At 41.7% G+C, this 18760-nt stretch overlaps 1 protein-coding gene across 1 annotated transcript in view; it reads right to left on the reverse strand.

Moving 5' to 3' along the window:
• The window catches only part of RSU1 (Ras suppressor protein 1), a 198195-nt gene that overhangs the window by 168961 nt on the left and 10474 nt on the right, over window positions 1-18760 (reverse strand). Inside the window, exon 3 of the mRNA XM_070432347.1 lies at window positions 6796-6846. Coding sequence (XP_070288448.1) covers window positions 6796-6846 — 51 coding nt within the window. The remainder of the gene's footprint in view (window positions 1-6795; window positions 6847-18760) is intronic.

Here is an 18760-nt window from a genome sequence, read left to right on the forward strand (position 1 = left end):
GAGTGGAACCGTGGCAGGATGGTGGAGCAGGTGAGCAGGTGGCGCCAGGCCAAGGCAGGTGCGAGTGGGGACCAGAGGCAGCGGGGGGTGGGGTTGCCACCTGGCTCCCAGGCACTGAGGGAGCCGGGTGGGGGCCCCATGACTCAGGCGGAGGGAGGGCAGGGCAGGGGGGCGGGAGCCCAGAGGCCCAGGTACTGCCCAGGGCCCAGAGGTCAGCTGGGACCTGCCCTTCCACACCAGATGCTCGCTCGCACTTCAATCGCTGGCCAGGCCCAGGGACCGCACCCGTGCACAAATTTTGTGCACTGGGCCTCTAGTTCTTTATAAAGGTCAGCGAGTTATGAAATGTTAAGAAGAGCTGCTCTAAAAGAATGTTGTATATAGGCAAGTAGGGCACCTCTTAGATATCCTCTCCCAGCCTCATCAACACTACACACTTGTGTACATACACACACACTACCTAGGACCAAGAGATGATTGAACATACATTTTTGCTATTAAGTCAATTCTGTTTGAGAGTTCTATTGTAAATAGTAAGAGAAACCCTCTTCAGCATCAGCTCCCCCAAAGGACCTAGTTATGATTTGGAAAGGGACAGGTTCAACCTGCCCCCATGTTATTTTCTCCACAGCCGACCAGCATTCTGAGATTAACAGGATCGAAGTCTTCCCCTTAGAATACACTGCAGAAGGATTAACATACCACACTTAGCTAGCTTCCTCTTAGCACAGAGGAGGACTCCAAGAAAAGGGATTCCAGAAGAGGTCCACTGTAGCTGGCGGGACTGGCAAGAAAGACATCAGTCTCTGAGCTGAGGACACTATACCATTGAGAGCCTATTTCTCCAATGTCACCCATTGACTTGGACTGTGCTGGCCAGGCCAACAGATTCTTTTACAGGATGACTTTGCATGCTTTCTTACTAAAACCAAATATAACACCAAACTGCCAACTATAGGCAGCATTTTATGATAACCTAACCACTGGTACCATCCAACAGTGTGTAAGTCAAAGCTGTCTGACTCAAAAATGCTACGTATATATTTTTTTCAAATCCAGTCTTTCAAATAATGGCATGGTAACAAACTGATAAATGCACACTAATTAAAAAAATAAGCTATTGATCAAAGCCTCTGTATTATAAATACATTTATACTTTGTTAAAATGCAAACAACAAGTTGTTTTGACATTGTCCCAAGATAAATTCATGACAGAGAAATGATTTATTTTGCATATTCCCTCTCAGTTTAATTTCATACAAGCCATGCACAAGAACTTTTGCATAAGGGCATGACAAATAATCTGTGAGAGAGGAAATAAGTAGAGACTTTGGAACAGGAAGGTGTTGAAAGACTGGTGAAGGTCATCCTTATGAATTGGAATAGTTAAGTTTTCTCATTAATCTCAACAATCAATTATGTCTGTAGGAAAGCATTTCAATTTATTATGCTTTTAAAAAACTGCTTAATTTTCTTCATTATAATTGGATCTGCATATTGGGAGAGTGAATTATTTTATGTAGATCATGGTGCTTAATTCATTTATAGTAACACTTATGGAAATCCCATCAATATGTGCATCTGCATAAAATTTCAAAATATTACATTAGCTTCTATGTACTTAGAACATTATCTTTGATAAAGAAATTATTGAAATCACTAAAAAAAAAACCCTAGCATTTCTTGTTCACTGTAATTTCAAATTCATACATCAGCTAAGTAATAGGAAATAATGTTTTAAAAAACACACGTTTTGCCATAAAACCTAAGTTTACTGCCTGTCCAGCCATTTCCGATACATTAAATGACAAGATATGGTCCCATTAAGTCCTGAAACTGCAGGCAAAACTGCTAATACCTCAAGAAAAGGTTTTACATGGCAGTTAAAAGTTCAAAGTATAAAACCTAACAATTATATTCAGAGACCCACACTTAGAAAAGGTATACACATAGTGAACTGCTAACGGTTTGCACAGAGCAAAAAAGATATCCTTCGTATTTCTTGCACAAAATGATGAGTGCTTCATCCTCGATATACATGGGTCACAAAACGAAAAAAATATTGTTGTCATATTTAAGGTTCTAGCAATATCTACATATGGATTTTGCTGTAAGAATAAAATTATCTTTAATATTAAGTAAAGCTTCATGTTAGAAAATTAATGCCCAGGGATTGCTTTATTACTGATGCAGAATATAATTCATTTCATAATGTACAGTGTTTTTTCTTAGACAATGGTTTTTGGTAGAAAAATCAGTATAAATATGCACAAAATGCACATTCCTGACTTATTTTTAAATTCAATCTGATACATACATACATACATACTTATTTTAAACTTTCTTCCATAGGAGGAAAACCATATATACTCAATACAAAATACTGCAGAAGGCAATAAAATCCTTCCAATGGAAAGATATTGGAAGGAAAGTTTCTAACTTGAGAAAGTAGCCATCATAACACTAAAAAAATGATGTGTGAAAATGAATGTACAATTTTAGGAGCAAAACAGAAAAATAACATAGCTCCTTATAGAACAGTCTACTTTAATTATGGTAAACTATACATGTAAAATGAAAGAGCAACATGCCCTGTTGAACAGAGCTGAAAAGCTTGCAAAAAAAATTTCATCTGATACCATTTTGGTTTTTAATCTTTAGTTAGGCCCAAGACCAGAAAGGGGGAAAAAATACCTATCTCAACAGTGACCTCTAGTGGACAAGTGTTAAAATGGCTGTTTCAAAAAATCTTGTCTAAGACTGAAAAGGAGTAGGAAAACACTTACAAAACTAACACTTCCAAACAGTGTAAGAAGCAAGGATAAGATTAAAGAGTAGACTAAAAGACTTAGCTAACACTGGCTTACAACAGAGGGTAATCACAAAGGCAGCAGGTGGAGGAGCAGGGAAGAGACTGAGGAAGACAGACTGGAATAACTGCTGTTTCCTTCTTTAGAAGCCCAAAGCCAGCTCTTGGAGGTATCATCTCGGTCTGCCGGGACTTGGCACAACTCATCAGCTACCAGTCCAATGCTCCATCGGCATTAACTGAGTACCTATTTCATGTTCACCATGCTTTGGGCACTTTTGTTGGGGGTAGGATACATAGCATCCGACAGGGCTCCTCACCTCAAGAAACATCTAAAATAGTTAATTACATGAAGAAATTAGCAACTAATTTGGGACCTTAAATACAGAATATAAAATTAACTTTAAGTGAAAGAGTAATGGGCCTAGAAGACGTGAGACCGAGGTTGGTAAAAGGAGGCCCACGAGGTCGCTCGGGGGAAGAACCATGAGCGGCTCAGCGTGGTGCCAGCCTGCCCTCCCCGTGGATCCTCGATGTCTGTGAGGAGTGCCAGCGCACACACCATTCCTCAAGTCTGAAGGGCCCTAATAACTACAAAGATGATGTGACACCAATTTCCAGGACATAAGGTAAAGTTTCTTTACAGCTCTCACAGTCCAGCACGTTTGAAATGGGCCCACGAGTTAGAAACAGAAGTTTGTGGTGACCACACCTATTCAAGCCCCTATACTGGGAAAGCCTGAAAAAACCGTCCAGTTCCTACACTGACCATTCACCTCAAGCCAGCTTTCCTCCCTGTCATGGACTGCTTCCTTCCATCAGCTGGTCTATATAGGTAATTACTGGGAGGCCACTGTGTGTTCAGCAAGAACAGGACATGAAAGAAGACTAGGACACAGTCCTGCTTTCAATAAAGCCTAAGATCTGTTTGGAGAGAGAGAAGAAAGATGAAACATGCGGACAAGAATGTGTGACACTGGTGTAAAGAATCTATGAACAGCCCTGACCGGTTTGGCTCAGTGGCTAGAGTGTCGGCCTGCGGACTGAAGGGTCCCAGTTTCGATTCCAGTCAGGGGTGTGCAGGAGGCAGCTGATGGATGTTTCTCTCTCATCGATGTCTCTAGCTCTCTGTCCCTCTCCCTTTCTCTCTGTAAAAAATCAATAAAAAAAGTATGTTTAAAAAAAAAAAAGAATCTATGAACACTAGGAGTTTGGGGAAGAAAGATTTCAAGTTGGCCAGGGAGCCTGGAGGGGAGGGTGGGGGCAAGGCCACTGCAGAATAGAGAGGAAGGGAGAAGGTAGCCTAGAACATAGCAGGGCTAGGCACCTGAGGGGGAGAGGAATCTTCCTGTGGCAGCACATAGTGAGGAAAGGCTGGCTGTAGGATGGGGGCCAGAGCAGAACTGGTTTGGAAAGGCAAACAGCGCCTTCTACAGGATATGTGTGGTATCACAGGGAAAGTGGAGTTTCTGAAGGGTTGGTCTGGTGGTGAACCTCATCTTTACTCTGAAAACATTTCCATTGGGCCAGAAGGGAAACTCTCTGTTGGGTTCCGAGATTGTACCTGTCCAGTCATAGCAGAAGGAAATGGTCCAGTGGCTACTCTGCCTCCCACCTCCTGGACATGCATGCATCTAGGAAAGTGGTTGCAGGCAGGGCCATTTGCCACTGACTTCCCAGTTTCCAAAACTCGTCAACATTGCCCCAGTGCCCCAGGTTTAAATTTCAGTAATGTCACTGTACTAATGATGAACCTCTATCAGTGATTACCTTGACAATTTTGAAATATTTCTATGAACTGTAATTTAGAAAGCATCAAGGATTTATGCTCACAAAATCTTGAGGAATTTAAGGACCATCAGCCCACTTTCACCTTCCTCGTGGCCTCACTTGTACAGTTGAGTGGACCTGTCAATATCAAAACTAGCAGCAGGGAAAGAAAGTTAACACAACATCACAGTGTCCCCACAGATACTGACTCAAATGCATGGAGTCAATGGGTGTCCCAGACCAGGGCCCCAGTTTGAGTAAGCCAATCACTCATCCCATAAGTCCACAGCCAAGATTTTAGAGACCAGTGGAACTGGTATGCTAAGAGAAAAACACAAACACTTTTGCAAGATAAAAGCAGTACTGAGGCAGCCCCTATTAAAAACCACAGAAAGTGAAAGACACTGATTACAATAAAACGTGACAGGAGGATGTGCTCAGTCACTTACACATAATGCATATTTATATTGCCATCAAATGGACATATTTACTATAAACACTTGAAAAGCCATTGTAAAGTCATTCATTTAAATGCCAGAAAAACAGTAAAAGATGCTAATTTGACCTTAGTGGAATAGACCGAGTGTCACTGACACTACTCACAATGGCATGAAACAGAATTTACCAAGATGATTAATTAGAGTTTACTGGATAAGTGTGTCTCAAACGAGGAAAGAAGAAGAAGAAAAAAAAACAGGAAGGAAGAAATATGAAGTTTGTTCCATTCACAGTCAACCTTTTCACAGACACAATTTAAGTCCATATTTGTGTGTCTCTAGGTTAATCTCTTATCATATGCCTGGAGCAAGAAACTGGTCTATGGATACCTGAGATTTCTATCTCTGTGGAAGTATAAAAAGAAATGTTACAACCATCTGAAAGATATTTTAAAGAACAGATCAATTAATTAAATAATATGATTAAAGCAAGTTTTGCTTTCTTGTTTAAATGTAAAGTGTTTCACTCTAATGATGCATAATATAAGCTTGGCAATTAAGAAATATTTTTATAAACTACTGAGTATAGAGCTTCAGGAATTCTGCTCACAAAATCTTGGGGAAATCAGGGATCATGCCGCCCATCCTTCTAAACAAACAGCAAAACCCTCTGACTGGGATTAGATTCTCAGTGGACAGCAGGACCCTTTGCTACAAAAACAATAAAAACAGCTGCATGTCACCTGTTACAAAAATGACCACAAGTGACTGTCGCCCTCACTTTCAGCTTCTGTGGTCCCTACTACTAAAATGTGACAATTGTGCCTCTCTGCCTTTGCCTTACAAATATGCACTTTTTGCTAAAAATGAACTAATCTGTCTGTCTCCTGCACATGAGGGGCCCTGCCACTCCTAATTCTCAATAATCAACAGCTCTGTGACATTGCTTCAAGCTGTACACAATGCACATAAATTCAGGGCACAAATCCCTCAGGATGACATTCGGCTCAATTTCATTGGACTCAGAAAGCTCCCGAACAAATTCTTGCCACATGATTAGAAAATCACTCAAGGCTGCAGGAAATATGGCAAACACAAAGAAGTGACAGTCAATTAGGAATGAGAAAGGAGAGTGGGGCCCTGTCATTAAAAAATCTTTAAAGCCACAGCTAAGAATAAAATGGCCCATATCATTCATGCAAGATATTCTTATAAGAGCTGGTATTAAAACAGCTATTTGTTAACCATACCATGACTCTACTAATGTCCAATAGAAACCAGACTCAATAATTTTTTAAAATGCAGATTCAAATATATATATAGTTTATACAACTCTTTGGTTTCTCCCCCGCTCCCCTCATTAAGCATGGAAGGAAAGTACATCAACAGATAAATTTTTCCCCTTTGAAGAGGAAGCATAGATGAAAGCAAAAACTCTTATTCTAATTATTTTTTTACACTTTTTTTTCATAAAATACTAATGAATGGCCTAGCAGTTCAGGTCACTGCAGCATTTATCATCCCTAAATGGGACGAATTCCACAGAAACAAAATGTCACTTTCTTTCTTCAGCTTACACACTCAGTAAGAAAGAGTCTTCAAAATAGAGCAATGTACAAAATATGGGAAGACAATATGCTCATGTATCTTAGTGTCACCAAAATAAACTTTAGGATTCCCCAAATGAACATGTGTCTTTAAAGGAAACAAGAGCATCAGCAGTATCACCACATTACCGACAAGGCAGACACTGTGAAACAAATGAGAAAGTCAACTCACTTGTTAGCTTGTTGTGGCTGAGGACCAGCTGTGTGATGTGGGATAAGGAGACTGTAAAAGAAAAATAAATCACACAATTAGTTAATGTACCCAAATTATAGTTACACTCCTACAATGTAAAGTGCTAAATTATTTTCACAGGTTGAAGTGTTACCTCTCACAAAAATAGACTCAAGAATTCAGATAACACTGTCGGTAAATGTTAAACCAAATTAAGAAAAGTCATGCAATTAGCAGTGCAATCAGCACAGCAAGTTGGAGCTAATGAGATTAATGAGCAGGATCAGACATTCTAAGGGCCAGTCAGCTTTGCTTGCAGAGCTGGTTTTTGCTGGCCCAGCCTCAGTGATCCATCTCAGTAACATGCCAGTCAGAGAACCGGCCAAGAGTGTGGAAGGCACAAAGCCCTCATCAAAACTAACAAACCATCACACCAAGACAAAAAGATCACACCACAGACTCATCCAATCCAAACTGTCAATGGTGTTGCTGTTGGAAATCATGATTTACTTACTTATCCTTGTATGGCTTTGATCTATCTTAGTCAACGAGTTATAATCTAAAATTACTATGGCCCTGGCCAGTTTGACGCAGTGGATAGAGCGTCAGCCTGTGGACTGAGGGGTCCCGGGTTCGATTCTGGTCAAGGGCATGTAACTTGGTTGCGGGCATATCCCCAGTAGGGGGTGTGCAGGAGGCAGCTGATTGATGTTTCTCTCTCATCAACGTTTCTCTCTATCCCTCTCCCTTCCTCTCTGTAAAAAAATCAATAAAATATATTTTTAAAAAATAAAAATAAAATTACTATGTATGTTGATGTTCGAACTGTCCCAGTTGGACAGTGTGTGCCCATCTAACCTGGTTGCTAAGCTCCTTTGGCAAGTCCCATTACTCTGAGCATGTCCTTGCTTTCTGCACAAGGTATTCAAGCTCTTCTGATACTTTTCTGCCACAGCCCTGAAATCAGCCATTTCTAAAATGAGCTCTGGTTCCTTTTTGTGGAAAATGTATGTATAAGCCAAAATCTGGGCACTAGATGTGCTCATTGCCATCTAGGGCAGTGGTTCTCAACCTTCTGGCCCTTTAAGTACAGTTCACCATAAAATTATTTTCGTTGCTACTTCATAACTGTAATGTTGCTACTGTTATGAATCATAATGTAAATATCTGATATGCAGGATGGTCTTAGGTGACCCCTGTGAAAGGGTCGTCCGACGCCAAAGGGGTCGCGACCCACAGGTTGAGAACCGCTGATCTAGGGGCTCAATATTCTCAGCCCTTCTCAGTGGAGAGAGCTAAAGAACATATGAACACACACACACACACACACACACACACACACACACCTGTGTTCACTTCACTATTTATATTATTGAATTCATACCAAATCTGATTTCAATACGCAGTTCATTCAAGTTTTCTTCTTTCCCATGTTTGTAATCCCCTTCTCTAATAGTGAGACCTCTGACTTCCATTACCTTTAACCTACTTACTTACTTCATGATACCTCTATACACAACTGCATAGAGTTATCTTATAGCTTATGCTTATCTGCAGGGAAACCCGGGAGTCTGGTAGATTCTTGGTCACAAGCAGGACAAGTAGGTTGGCTAGAGATGTTTGATGTTTCATTTAAAGTTGAAACTGCCCCAGAAGTCCCCAGAGCCAGCTTATACAAGTCGAGGGACATGCAGATTGATGGCTTACACCTGGCTACAGGTACATGACCAGTCGGGCATAAAAGACACTGCTGGACATTTTTGGCTGGGCTTCCCTGAAACCCTGGTTCTTCCACATGTCTTGATGGTTCATATCTGGAGACCAAATATGTTCTGAGCAGCTAAAAAAAACCATCCTAGGGAATCACCAGTGAGCCTCCCGGACCCCAGAGGCTCACCATGTTTTCTTACTCCTGCTAAACCATGTATGTTGTGGATTCTTCTGAGTACTTTCAACCATCCAATGTAATAATGCAGCAACAGATCTCCCCCCACCTCCTCCTTCCACCATCACACTCTGTCAGACTCACCCTCCTCATCTGCCCTCACCCTTCTCGCCCTGCCTGGCTTCAAACCTCCCAAGCCAGGTTTGCCACCCCGCACAGATGCCCCCCCTCATCCCACTCAGGTTTCCACACATGGTGTAGGCCATCATGCCCCCAAATCTGAACACCTCTCTTTTTCTGTCCCACTTACTGGCTTTCAGACTGAATCAACTACAGAAGGGGGAAGAAAAAGGCAAAGAGGAAGGAGAAGAGCATGTTTGTGATCTGTAAGAGTCACATAACATCTAAGATTTTAGACACTGCAGAACATCTCATACATTTTTTGCTTATAAAAGTTAAGATTTTCTTGCCCACCAAACAAAGCATTCCTTTATCTCTATGTTATATAGTCTGATAAAAAAAAAAGAATCAAAGAGCTGCCCTCCTACCAAACAAGATTAAATGGATTCACAGATAGATCAGTTGAGACTATGATCAACCTCATGTGAGGACAAACTACAAATAACAAAGGTTACACATAACAGCAGTTTCTCTCTTTTTTATACACAGGCAATCCAGAGGTTCCTGGTATCTTATTGATCAACCATCCCCAATGCATGAATCATATCTCATGGTCTACAATGGCTACATGAGTTTAGCCATCATGTCTGCATTCCCTTCAGAAAGACAGAAAGGGAAAAAAAAATGCCTTCCTCCTTTAGAAAACTTCCAAGAAGTTACACATGGCACTTCTACTTATAAACAATTAATCAAAATTTTGTAATGCAGTCAGGCCTAGCTGCAAGGGAGGCAGGGAAATGCAGTCTGTATTCTAGGTGACCATGTGCCAGCTAAAATTAGGGGTTTTATTATCAAGAAAGATGGAGCAAACTGAAACTAGCAGACAACTAACAACCTCTGCCACTAGCAAACTACTCCAATTAAGTGTCATAGAAATCAACTGTGATTATAAAGAAAACTAATAATCCTATCTCCTCCTGCCTTAATTTTTCCTAAAATATCACAACTAATTAAAAACAAAGAAATTTTGCTCTCCTCCCAACTAACATTTATGATGAAAGATTTAAGTAGTGAAAGCTGGTTCTCTTTAATTATTTCAGTGTGTCATTTCAACAAGCATTTAGCAAGAATAAAGTGGTAAAATGTGTAAGTTTCTTTTTTTTAAATAGAGAACAGAAATCCAGTTGTTGCTTCAGCTGATCACATTACTAGAATGTACTTTTTTTTTCTTTTCTTACTATTGTTACAGGGCTACATGCTAAAGTAGGTAAGAAGGAGAAAAATTAGAGCAGAAAAGAAAAAGTTAATGAAAGACCTTAGAGGAAATATTTCGGACAACAAAGGACTCTGGGCTGGGCCTATGGGGAGAGCAGTAAGATTGGACAGAATCAATCACAAAGCCTGGTACAGGCAAAGACCGAGTAGAGACAGGAATATTCATAAAAGCCACGGCTCCCTCCCACTTGGCAATGTCGAGTTCATTGTGAGTCTCCTATGGAAACTGCACTGTTAAAAAAGAAGGGAGGAGCATTTTCTCAGTCCTTCGAGATTTTGCTTCCTGGCAATTGTCATCACTTCGGCTCCAATAAACTCATAAAAATTCTTTAAAAAGGGGAAGGAGGGGAGAAAAGGTCTAGCAAGATAGAATGGCTTATTTAAAAGTACAAAAGCCACTCTAGTCAAACAAGTTGGGGAAACGGGAGCAGGCTGTACCCTGACCTGGATCACACACTGGGAGACCTTCCACTGTATGAATAACACACTTTAATCGTCCTGCTAAGCCATTAGCTGTCAAGAATGGGCACTGCCAGAACAGTGAGGACTGTTATTGAAATTCCTACAACAATATTAAACTATGCTTTGCCCAGCCATTTTCAAAGACGAGTATATTTCAAAAGTCAACCAAATAACTAAGAAGTATGGTTGAAAGTAGAATATTTTCAAAAGTCAACTAAATAAGAATTGTGTTGACATACACAGTTAAGTGTTAGCATGCCTTGACTGTCATTCCATCTCTAGCCTTTAGAAATGGGATTTGAGTGAACACTATTTCAGACCAAAATGAATAGTGGGAAACAAAACCATTAGGAGGGAGGTGTTTGTGAGGGAAAGTGTGGTGGGGTGAGGTTGCTGGCACTGTATACATGATTTATGATCATTTGTTGTCTAGCCAAAAGGGGAATCAGCAGGAAAATGCTCAAGGAGGAATTGGCTGCTTCAGAAATTTCACAAGAGAGACAGTCAAGGACTCGCTGACTGGGTATTTACTGAGCACACTGAGCGTCGAGGTGTCGCTATCTTGGAGATCCTTGTAGAAGTAATGTTGACCATACCTCCTCGTTAGCCTGGGACAGTCTGAGATTATGTCTGCTGTTCCTCTCAGAACTGTACTGGTTTGGATGACAAATTACTTAGTCACTCAATTTAGTGAACAAGCCCAAAAATCTTAAAATGCAAGGTTAAACCCTACAATGTGAGGTATAAAAGGATTACTGAGGAAAGAAATATATCTGCAGGGATGATGGCAGTTGAGAAGGAAATGTTACTATTGTGGGGTGAATGACACATCCAAAAGGCTATAAGGCAGAGGTGCACCAGGCCCTGAAGCGGAACGTGGAAGACATATGGCAACTGGAGGTTATGGAAGCAATCCCAGCTTCCATATCTGAGATGGAAAACAGGGAAGGTACAGGACAGGAGGGAGCAGCCAATATCTTAATGAAATAAACTCAGAAAAATCAAAGGACTAACTAAACACTGCTAGAAAAAGAATTGCCTTTTCTAGATAACACAATGGAAGCAGATATTATGTAAAATAGGTTCAGTTTTTTTCCTTCTTCTGCAGCACAAAGTAGGCAGCATGAGATGAGAAAAATAAGCATGATAAAATCCACAGCCCCTTAAGATGAAATTATCGACTTACTTTCAAAATAACCCAACATATCACAAAGATGTGGCACACTGGAACTTGTCTCTACTTTCATTTTGGTAAATTAGAAAGCAAATTATCCCTTTGGTAGCACTTTAGAGAAGGTAGAAAGTTCTGGCTTTACAGCATGACATTTACAGCCAGAGAAAACACGGCCAGGATGACACTAGGGGGATGAGGCTTGAAAACGCACAAAGTGGTATGAGGCCTGAAAATTTCTGCAACCTTGTCACAGGTCGGAATCAGCCATCTTTGGGTTACAAGCGAAAGGTTCTATAACATTGGTCACAAAAACTGGACTACACTCTGAATTGAAGCCATCAGAAAAACACTGCTTTCATCAGAAGGCCAATGGTCACCCCTTCTTGACAGCTCCTGTGGTATCAAATATTGCCATGTTGGGAGAACCACCGTACCTCCTGGGATATTCAAAGAGGGCCACCTTGTTTGACAACTCCAGGGGGCACCATTCCAATTCTGTACTACACCCGGCTGGCGTTGCTCAGTGGGTGAGCATTGACCTAAGAATCGGGAGGTCACAGTTTGGTTCCCGGTCAGGGCACATCCCTGGGTTGCAGGCTCCATCCCCAGTGTGGGGCTTGCAGGAGGCAGCCAATCAATGATTCTCTCTCATCACTGATGTTTCTCTCTCTCTCTCTCCCTCTCTGAAATTAAAAGAAAAATAAATTCTGTGCTACCCCTCGAATTACACTGCATATAGTATCCTATGTTAATTTGTTTCCTCCCAAGTTGCAGACCAAAAAGAATTAATTTGAACTTTATTCTTTATGATGAAGAATGGTCCAAGTGGCTTTTCCATTTTGGCTCCCCAGTAGGCTAGACATAGCAACAGCCCTACACAATGCTGACTCAGAGACTCCACAGGGATGTGGGAGCAGCCAGATGTCAGCACCAGGAAGCAGTGCTGACCAATTTGGGTTCTATGTCTCCACGATGCATGATAAAAATGCCTGCCGTGACACATGGCTGATGTTATTTCACCCATGGTAGTAAGATACCGATTCAGATCTTCTTAAATATGCACCTTCTGACAATATATTAAAGTGAAGACAGACAATAAAATGTTTGGTACCAAGATATAATACAAATATCATATTCATCAACACACTCAGAATCAGAAAAACATTTTTTTTTAAATTTCATTCAAATTTAAAACTTCAAAAATAATCACCACGGTATGAAAACCTTCCTTTACTTCATAATTAATTACTTTGGAGAGTTGGAAATTCTTTAGTAGCAAGTTTTTAAAACTGATTACTTAACTGAATTCTACTTACAGATGAAGGGTCCATCAACCATAATTAATTGCTCTTTCACTCAACAGAAAGCAATTTATCATATTGGTCATTGAAAAAAAGCGATACTTCTTTCGATACATAAATAAGAGCAGAGATTCACATGTGAGAACATCTCGTGAGCTGGTCATTGAAGGTGTGAGGGGCTTTGCATCAATTGGGACATTAAGTACTATCTGTGGTTTCAGGCATCCACTAGGGTTCTTGGACTGTATCCCTTGCAGGTAAGAGGGGACTACTGCCTATGACAGGCAAAGGTTTAATATTCTTAATATATAATGATTTTTCCCATTGGTAAAATGCAAAAAAAAAAAAAATGCTGCTCTTTAAATACAGAATGATGTCAGTAGTATCTGGTACAGAGTAAGTTCTCAAAACATGGTGGTTATGTTTATTAGTAATTAGGAAATTCTGCATTGGTTCAGCTGATGCATAGGTTGCTGTGATCGTGTTGTTGGAGCTCTGCCGGGCAGAAGGCTGGGGGTGAGGAGTCTAATGGTCTCTGGAGTGAGGCGTGGCTTTGTGGGGGCCATCGGGGACACATCAGTGTGTGTGAGAGAAGGCAGGGGAAGAGGCTGGAGCCGGACTGTGGGGACAGACATCATGCCAGGAGAAGATCTAGGGACCCTGTAGCTGGTCAGAAAAAAATATACACCAGGTCTGAGCTGGGAACAGCTGAGTGTCCATCCAGGAAACTAGTTATCTGAGGCTGGGGAAGGAAGCAGCTAGAGGTCAGGATAAGGCATGCCATAGGATGAGAAGCTGAAAGCCAAGGGTAAAAATAATGAACCGCCCATGAGACCAAACCATGGGTGCAGGTGAGACAGGTGGCACAGGGGTTCTCAAGCATCGAGTGGCTGCTGAAGGACTCCCAGCTCTTTAAGCTCCAAGGACACCTTCTGTGTAGGCAGCAGGTCTATGAGTGCACGCTTCCTGCTTCTGAAGGAGGTGTGCCTTTCCAGGCAATCCGGACTCTGGGGTTGAGGTAAGAGGTATGGAGGGAGGCAGAGCTGGAGGCTGCTCAAGGAGAGAAATGAGTCGTCGGAGAGAAACATCTCCCACCAGGCCCCGGGAAGAAAAAAGTGCCTGTGCCCCACCAGCTCCTTACTCATCTCCAGAGATACACAGAAGTTGAGAATGCACCATATTGTCTGAAAAGGAAAGCATGTGCACTTGATACTGCCCATGTCCTCGTTTGGGGAGAAAAATGGACTGATGGACTAAGATTCCTTTTTATCTTTTGGATAAAAATGCCATACAGTTTGGCCATTTGTGGATATTTGTTTGCTCTATTTGTTTGGCCAGTAAAAAACAGGGTCAGAATTAATGAGTTTCTTGTTTGGAAATAGCATTTAAAGAGTTCTCTGCTCATGAGCTCTGAAACCATGGGCAAGTTACTCAACCTCTCTGTACCTCATTGTTCTCATTTGAAATTCCACAAGAGGAGGTTAACAATAGGACTATTATAAAGGGTTGTTATGAAGAATATGTGAGGTAACAAAGTGCTTACAACTGTGCCAGCCACGTTTTAAGAATCTGGTAAACATTAGTTATTAATGGCATTACCGTATTTTACTTTAACATTTTTTATTCTAGTGAGTGGCTATAAAGTGCTCAACATAGTATACTGATGTAGCAGGCATCACAAAAATATTAGTTGTTTCTTATCTCTTTTGTAAAATTTTTTTCACAGAATCAAATAATTGAATTCAGACTTTCATCTTCAAAATGAGGAAGGTGTGCTCTAGAGAAATGCAGGGATTTTTATCAGGGTCTCATGGGATTACAATCTGGGTCTCAGGCTGCTTGAGTTACTTGATGTAACTGTCATATTTCATTCAAATAGAAAGGAATTTTCCCATTCAGGTTAATCCTCGTTTTGGTAAAACAGGAATTTCCATCATCTTGAACACTCCATCCTGGTGTGGACAGTATTTTCCCATATTGGAAAGAAGCTGAAGATCTGGAATCTGGGAACCTGGGCTGCACTTCAGTTCTGATTCTGGTGCCTGTGGAACCTGAGAAAACTCACTTTACCCTTCTGTAAAATCACTTTACCTGTAAATGAGGAGCTTAACTTTTTGATTTCTGGGGTTCTAGAACTAGTTTCTAAAAATACACCTAGCCCTAACAGGTTTGGCTCACTGGATAGAGCGTTGGCCTGCGGACTGAAAGGTCCCAGGTTCGATTCCGGTCAAGGGCATGTACCTTGGTTGCGGGCACATCCCCAGTAGAAGGTGTGCAGGAGGCAGCTGATCGATGTTTCTAACTCTCTATCCCTCTCCCTTCCTCTCTGTAAAAAATCAATAAAATATATATTTAAAAATACACATATTTTATGTTACACAGATAACATAGTTCAAGCAAGAAAAATTAGTCAATACAGACAACCCATAGAAGGAGGGGGAAGTAGAGAGGAAGGCAGATATAGAATAAAACTGACTCTGGACCTTAAAGATTTTACTAACCTTGAAAAAACTTAACAAGTATTTCCCCTTTAAATTTAGATTTTATATATATATAAAATTTATTTCAGAAAGGAAGGGAGAGTGGGAGAGAGATAGAAACATCAATGATGAGAGAGAATCATTGATCAATTGGCGGCCTCCTACACAGCCCCTATGGGGGATCAAGCCCACAACCCGGACATGTGCCCTGCCCAGGAATCAAACTGTCACCTCCTGGTTCATAGGTCACTGCTCAACCACTGAGCCATGCCAGCCAGACTCAAGCATTTCCCTTTTAATGGGAGTTTCAGATCAGCTTACACCTTTATGCATTATATTCAATAATGTGTCATGGTGTTTGATTGCCTCCCTTACTACAGTTGTTCCCCCTTATCCATAGGGAATGCATTCCAAGACCCCCAATGGCAGCCTGAAACCACAGATAGTTCAGAACCTTATATATACTGTGATATTTCCTATATATACTTACCTATGATAAAGTTTAATTTATAAATTAGGCACAGTAAGAGATTAACAACAATAAAATAGACTAACTGTAACAATATACTGTAATAAAAGTTACATGAATGTGTGTGTAAGTGTCTCTTTCCATCTCAAAATATTTTATTGACTATACTCACCTTTTCACTTAAAGGAAGCACTTTCGGGCTTCTCTCTGGCATATCCAAACTGCCAGCATCACTACTCTCATGCTTTGGGGCCATTATTAAGTAAATAACAAGCACTGCAGAACTGCAATAGCAGATATGCTACTACTCAGTGACTAAAAGGCAGCGAGCGTCTACAACATGGAGACGAGGGGCAAAGCGATGATTCAGGTCCAGGGGGATGGAGTGAGACAGCAGATTTCACAAGACTCAGAACAGCACACAATTTAAAACTTACGTTTATTTCTGGAATTTTTCATTTAATATTTTTGGACCAAGGATGACACAGGTAACCAAAACCACAACAAACAAAACCACAAATAAAAGGGGACTGTTCTGAGTTTCAAATATTTCCATTTTGGTGATTCTTCTCTTCCATTTTAACAAGTATATAAGACCGTACTCCACGACCCAACAATTCCACTCCTAGGTCTACAAACAACAGCAACGAAAAAAAAGACATGCATCTGTCCTGGCTGGGTGCACTGGATGGTCACGGGTTCAATTCCCAGTCAGGGCACATACCCAGATTGCAGGTTCCATTCCCAGTCGGGGCACATACCAAAGGCAACCAATCGATTTCTCTCTCTCACATCAATGCTTCTCTGTTTCTCTCTGTCTCTCTTTCTCAACTCAGTCAGCATATCCTCAGGTGAGGATTAAAATATAAATAGATAGCAGCACTGTCCGTATCAGCCCTAGCCTAGAAATGACCCACATGTCCATCAACAGCAGATGGATGATACTGGTAAACTGATGGAGTCACTCACTGGATCTATAACCAACTTCACAATGTGAGTAAATCTCATGAACATGATGCTGAGCAAGAGAATCAGACACTTGAGAGTGCACACTATATAATCCTTTTTTTTTTAATGGTGCGCAGACAAAACTGATCTATGCTTTCAGAATCGGGAGAATCACTGAGGGGACAGCAGCTGGGAGGTGCAGGTGCTCCTGGGTGCTGATCCTGTTCTGCTTCTTGGTCTGAAAATGTGTTAAGCTGTACATTGTGCATGCACTCATCCATATGAACACCTCAATACATTTTTTTGAACTGGATTTTTTTTTTAAATATATTTTATTGATTATTTTTTTACAGAGAGGAAGGGAGAGAGATAGAGAGTTAGAAACATCGATGAGAGAGAAACATCGACCAGTTGCCTCCTGCACATCTACCACTGGGGAAGTGCCCACAACCCATGTACATGCCCTTGACCGGAATCGAACCTGGGACCCTTCAGTCCGTAGGCTGACGCTCTATCCACTGAGCCAAACCGGTTTCGGCTGAACTGGATTTTTTAAAACTATGTGTAAGTGTTTTGGGAAAAAAGAAGATTCCTGTGTCCTCAGCCAGTCGGCATGAGCAGGAGCAAGTCCACTTCTGTGGACATCCAGAAACACATTCCTAAATCAATACTGAATCACTTCCCCATACAGGCAGGTGCCATGTCTTCTACAATGGGACCGGTGTGCCCATAGACACACAGTGTACACTTACTGAATTAGCCTTCTTATCTTTATACTAGAGGCCCGCTGCATGAAATTTGTGCCCGGGGGCGGGGGGGTGTCTCCTCAGCCCAGCCTGCACCCTCTCCAATCCGGGACCACTTGGGGGATGTCCGACTGCCTGATCTCCTCCAAGTGCACCCCCTGCCGGCCTGGTTGCCCCTGGGATCGGGCCTAAACCGGCAGTCAGACATTCCTCTCACAGTCCTGGACCACTGGCTCCTAATCGCTCACCTGCCTGCCTGCCTGGTTGCCCCTAACTGCCCCCCCTCCTCCGCCAGCCTGATTGCCCCTCATTGCCTCTGTGTGCCAGCCAGGTCACCCCCACTGCCCCCTCCCTGCTGGCCCGGTCGCCCCTAACTGCCCCCCTCTGCCTGCCTGGTCACCCCCAACTGCCCCCCTGCTGGCCTGGTTGCACCCAAGTGCCCCCCCGCCCCAATGACCTGGTTGCCCCCAAATGTCCCCCGCCCCGCCAACCTGGTTTCCCCTCACAGGACCTCACCGACCTGATCACCCCACGCAGCCTGCTGTTCAGTCGTCTGGTCACACCCCTCACTAACCCTCCTGCCAACCTGGTTGTAGGCAACCATCTTGTAAGGGTGTGAGGGTTAATTTGCATATTACCTCTTTATTTTATAGGATGTGATGTGCCTGTCAAAAATGTTAGCGACATAAATAAGGTGAGATAGCATAAGCTAAGAACACAATTTCTGAAGTCTGTCTGCCTGGGTTCCAAGCCAATGCTCCTCTAGTTATTAGCTGTGTGACTCAGAGCTAGTCACTTAAGTTCTAGAAATCCCTTTCCTCAGGTATAACCTGAAAGATGATGAGGAAAGGATGATAATATTCATAATGAAACTGTGAGGTTCAAAAGAAATAAGCCATAAGGAGAGCTTAGTACAATGACTCGCAAATGGCATGTATGTACGTTTGTGTATGTGTATTAATACACTCCATTATACATGGCATTTTAATTATATTATCTGTATTTTATGCTTCTACTAAAGAAGGCACAACTTGTAGAATACAAACATATAATAGGTTAAATAAGTAACTTTCATACAACCTGAAGACTTAAAAAACCATCTTAC

This window comes from Myotis yumanensis, unplaced genomic scaffold, assembly GCF_028538775.1.
Source record: "Myotis yumanensis isolate MYYU_CA2020_CCGP unplaced genomic scaffold, mMyoYum1.0.hap1 SCAF_1, whole genome shotgun sequence".
Lineage (NCBI taxonomy): Eukaryota > Metazoa > Chordata > Mammalia > Chiroptera > Vespertilionidae > Myotis > Myotis yumanensis.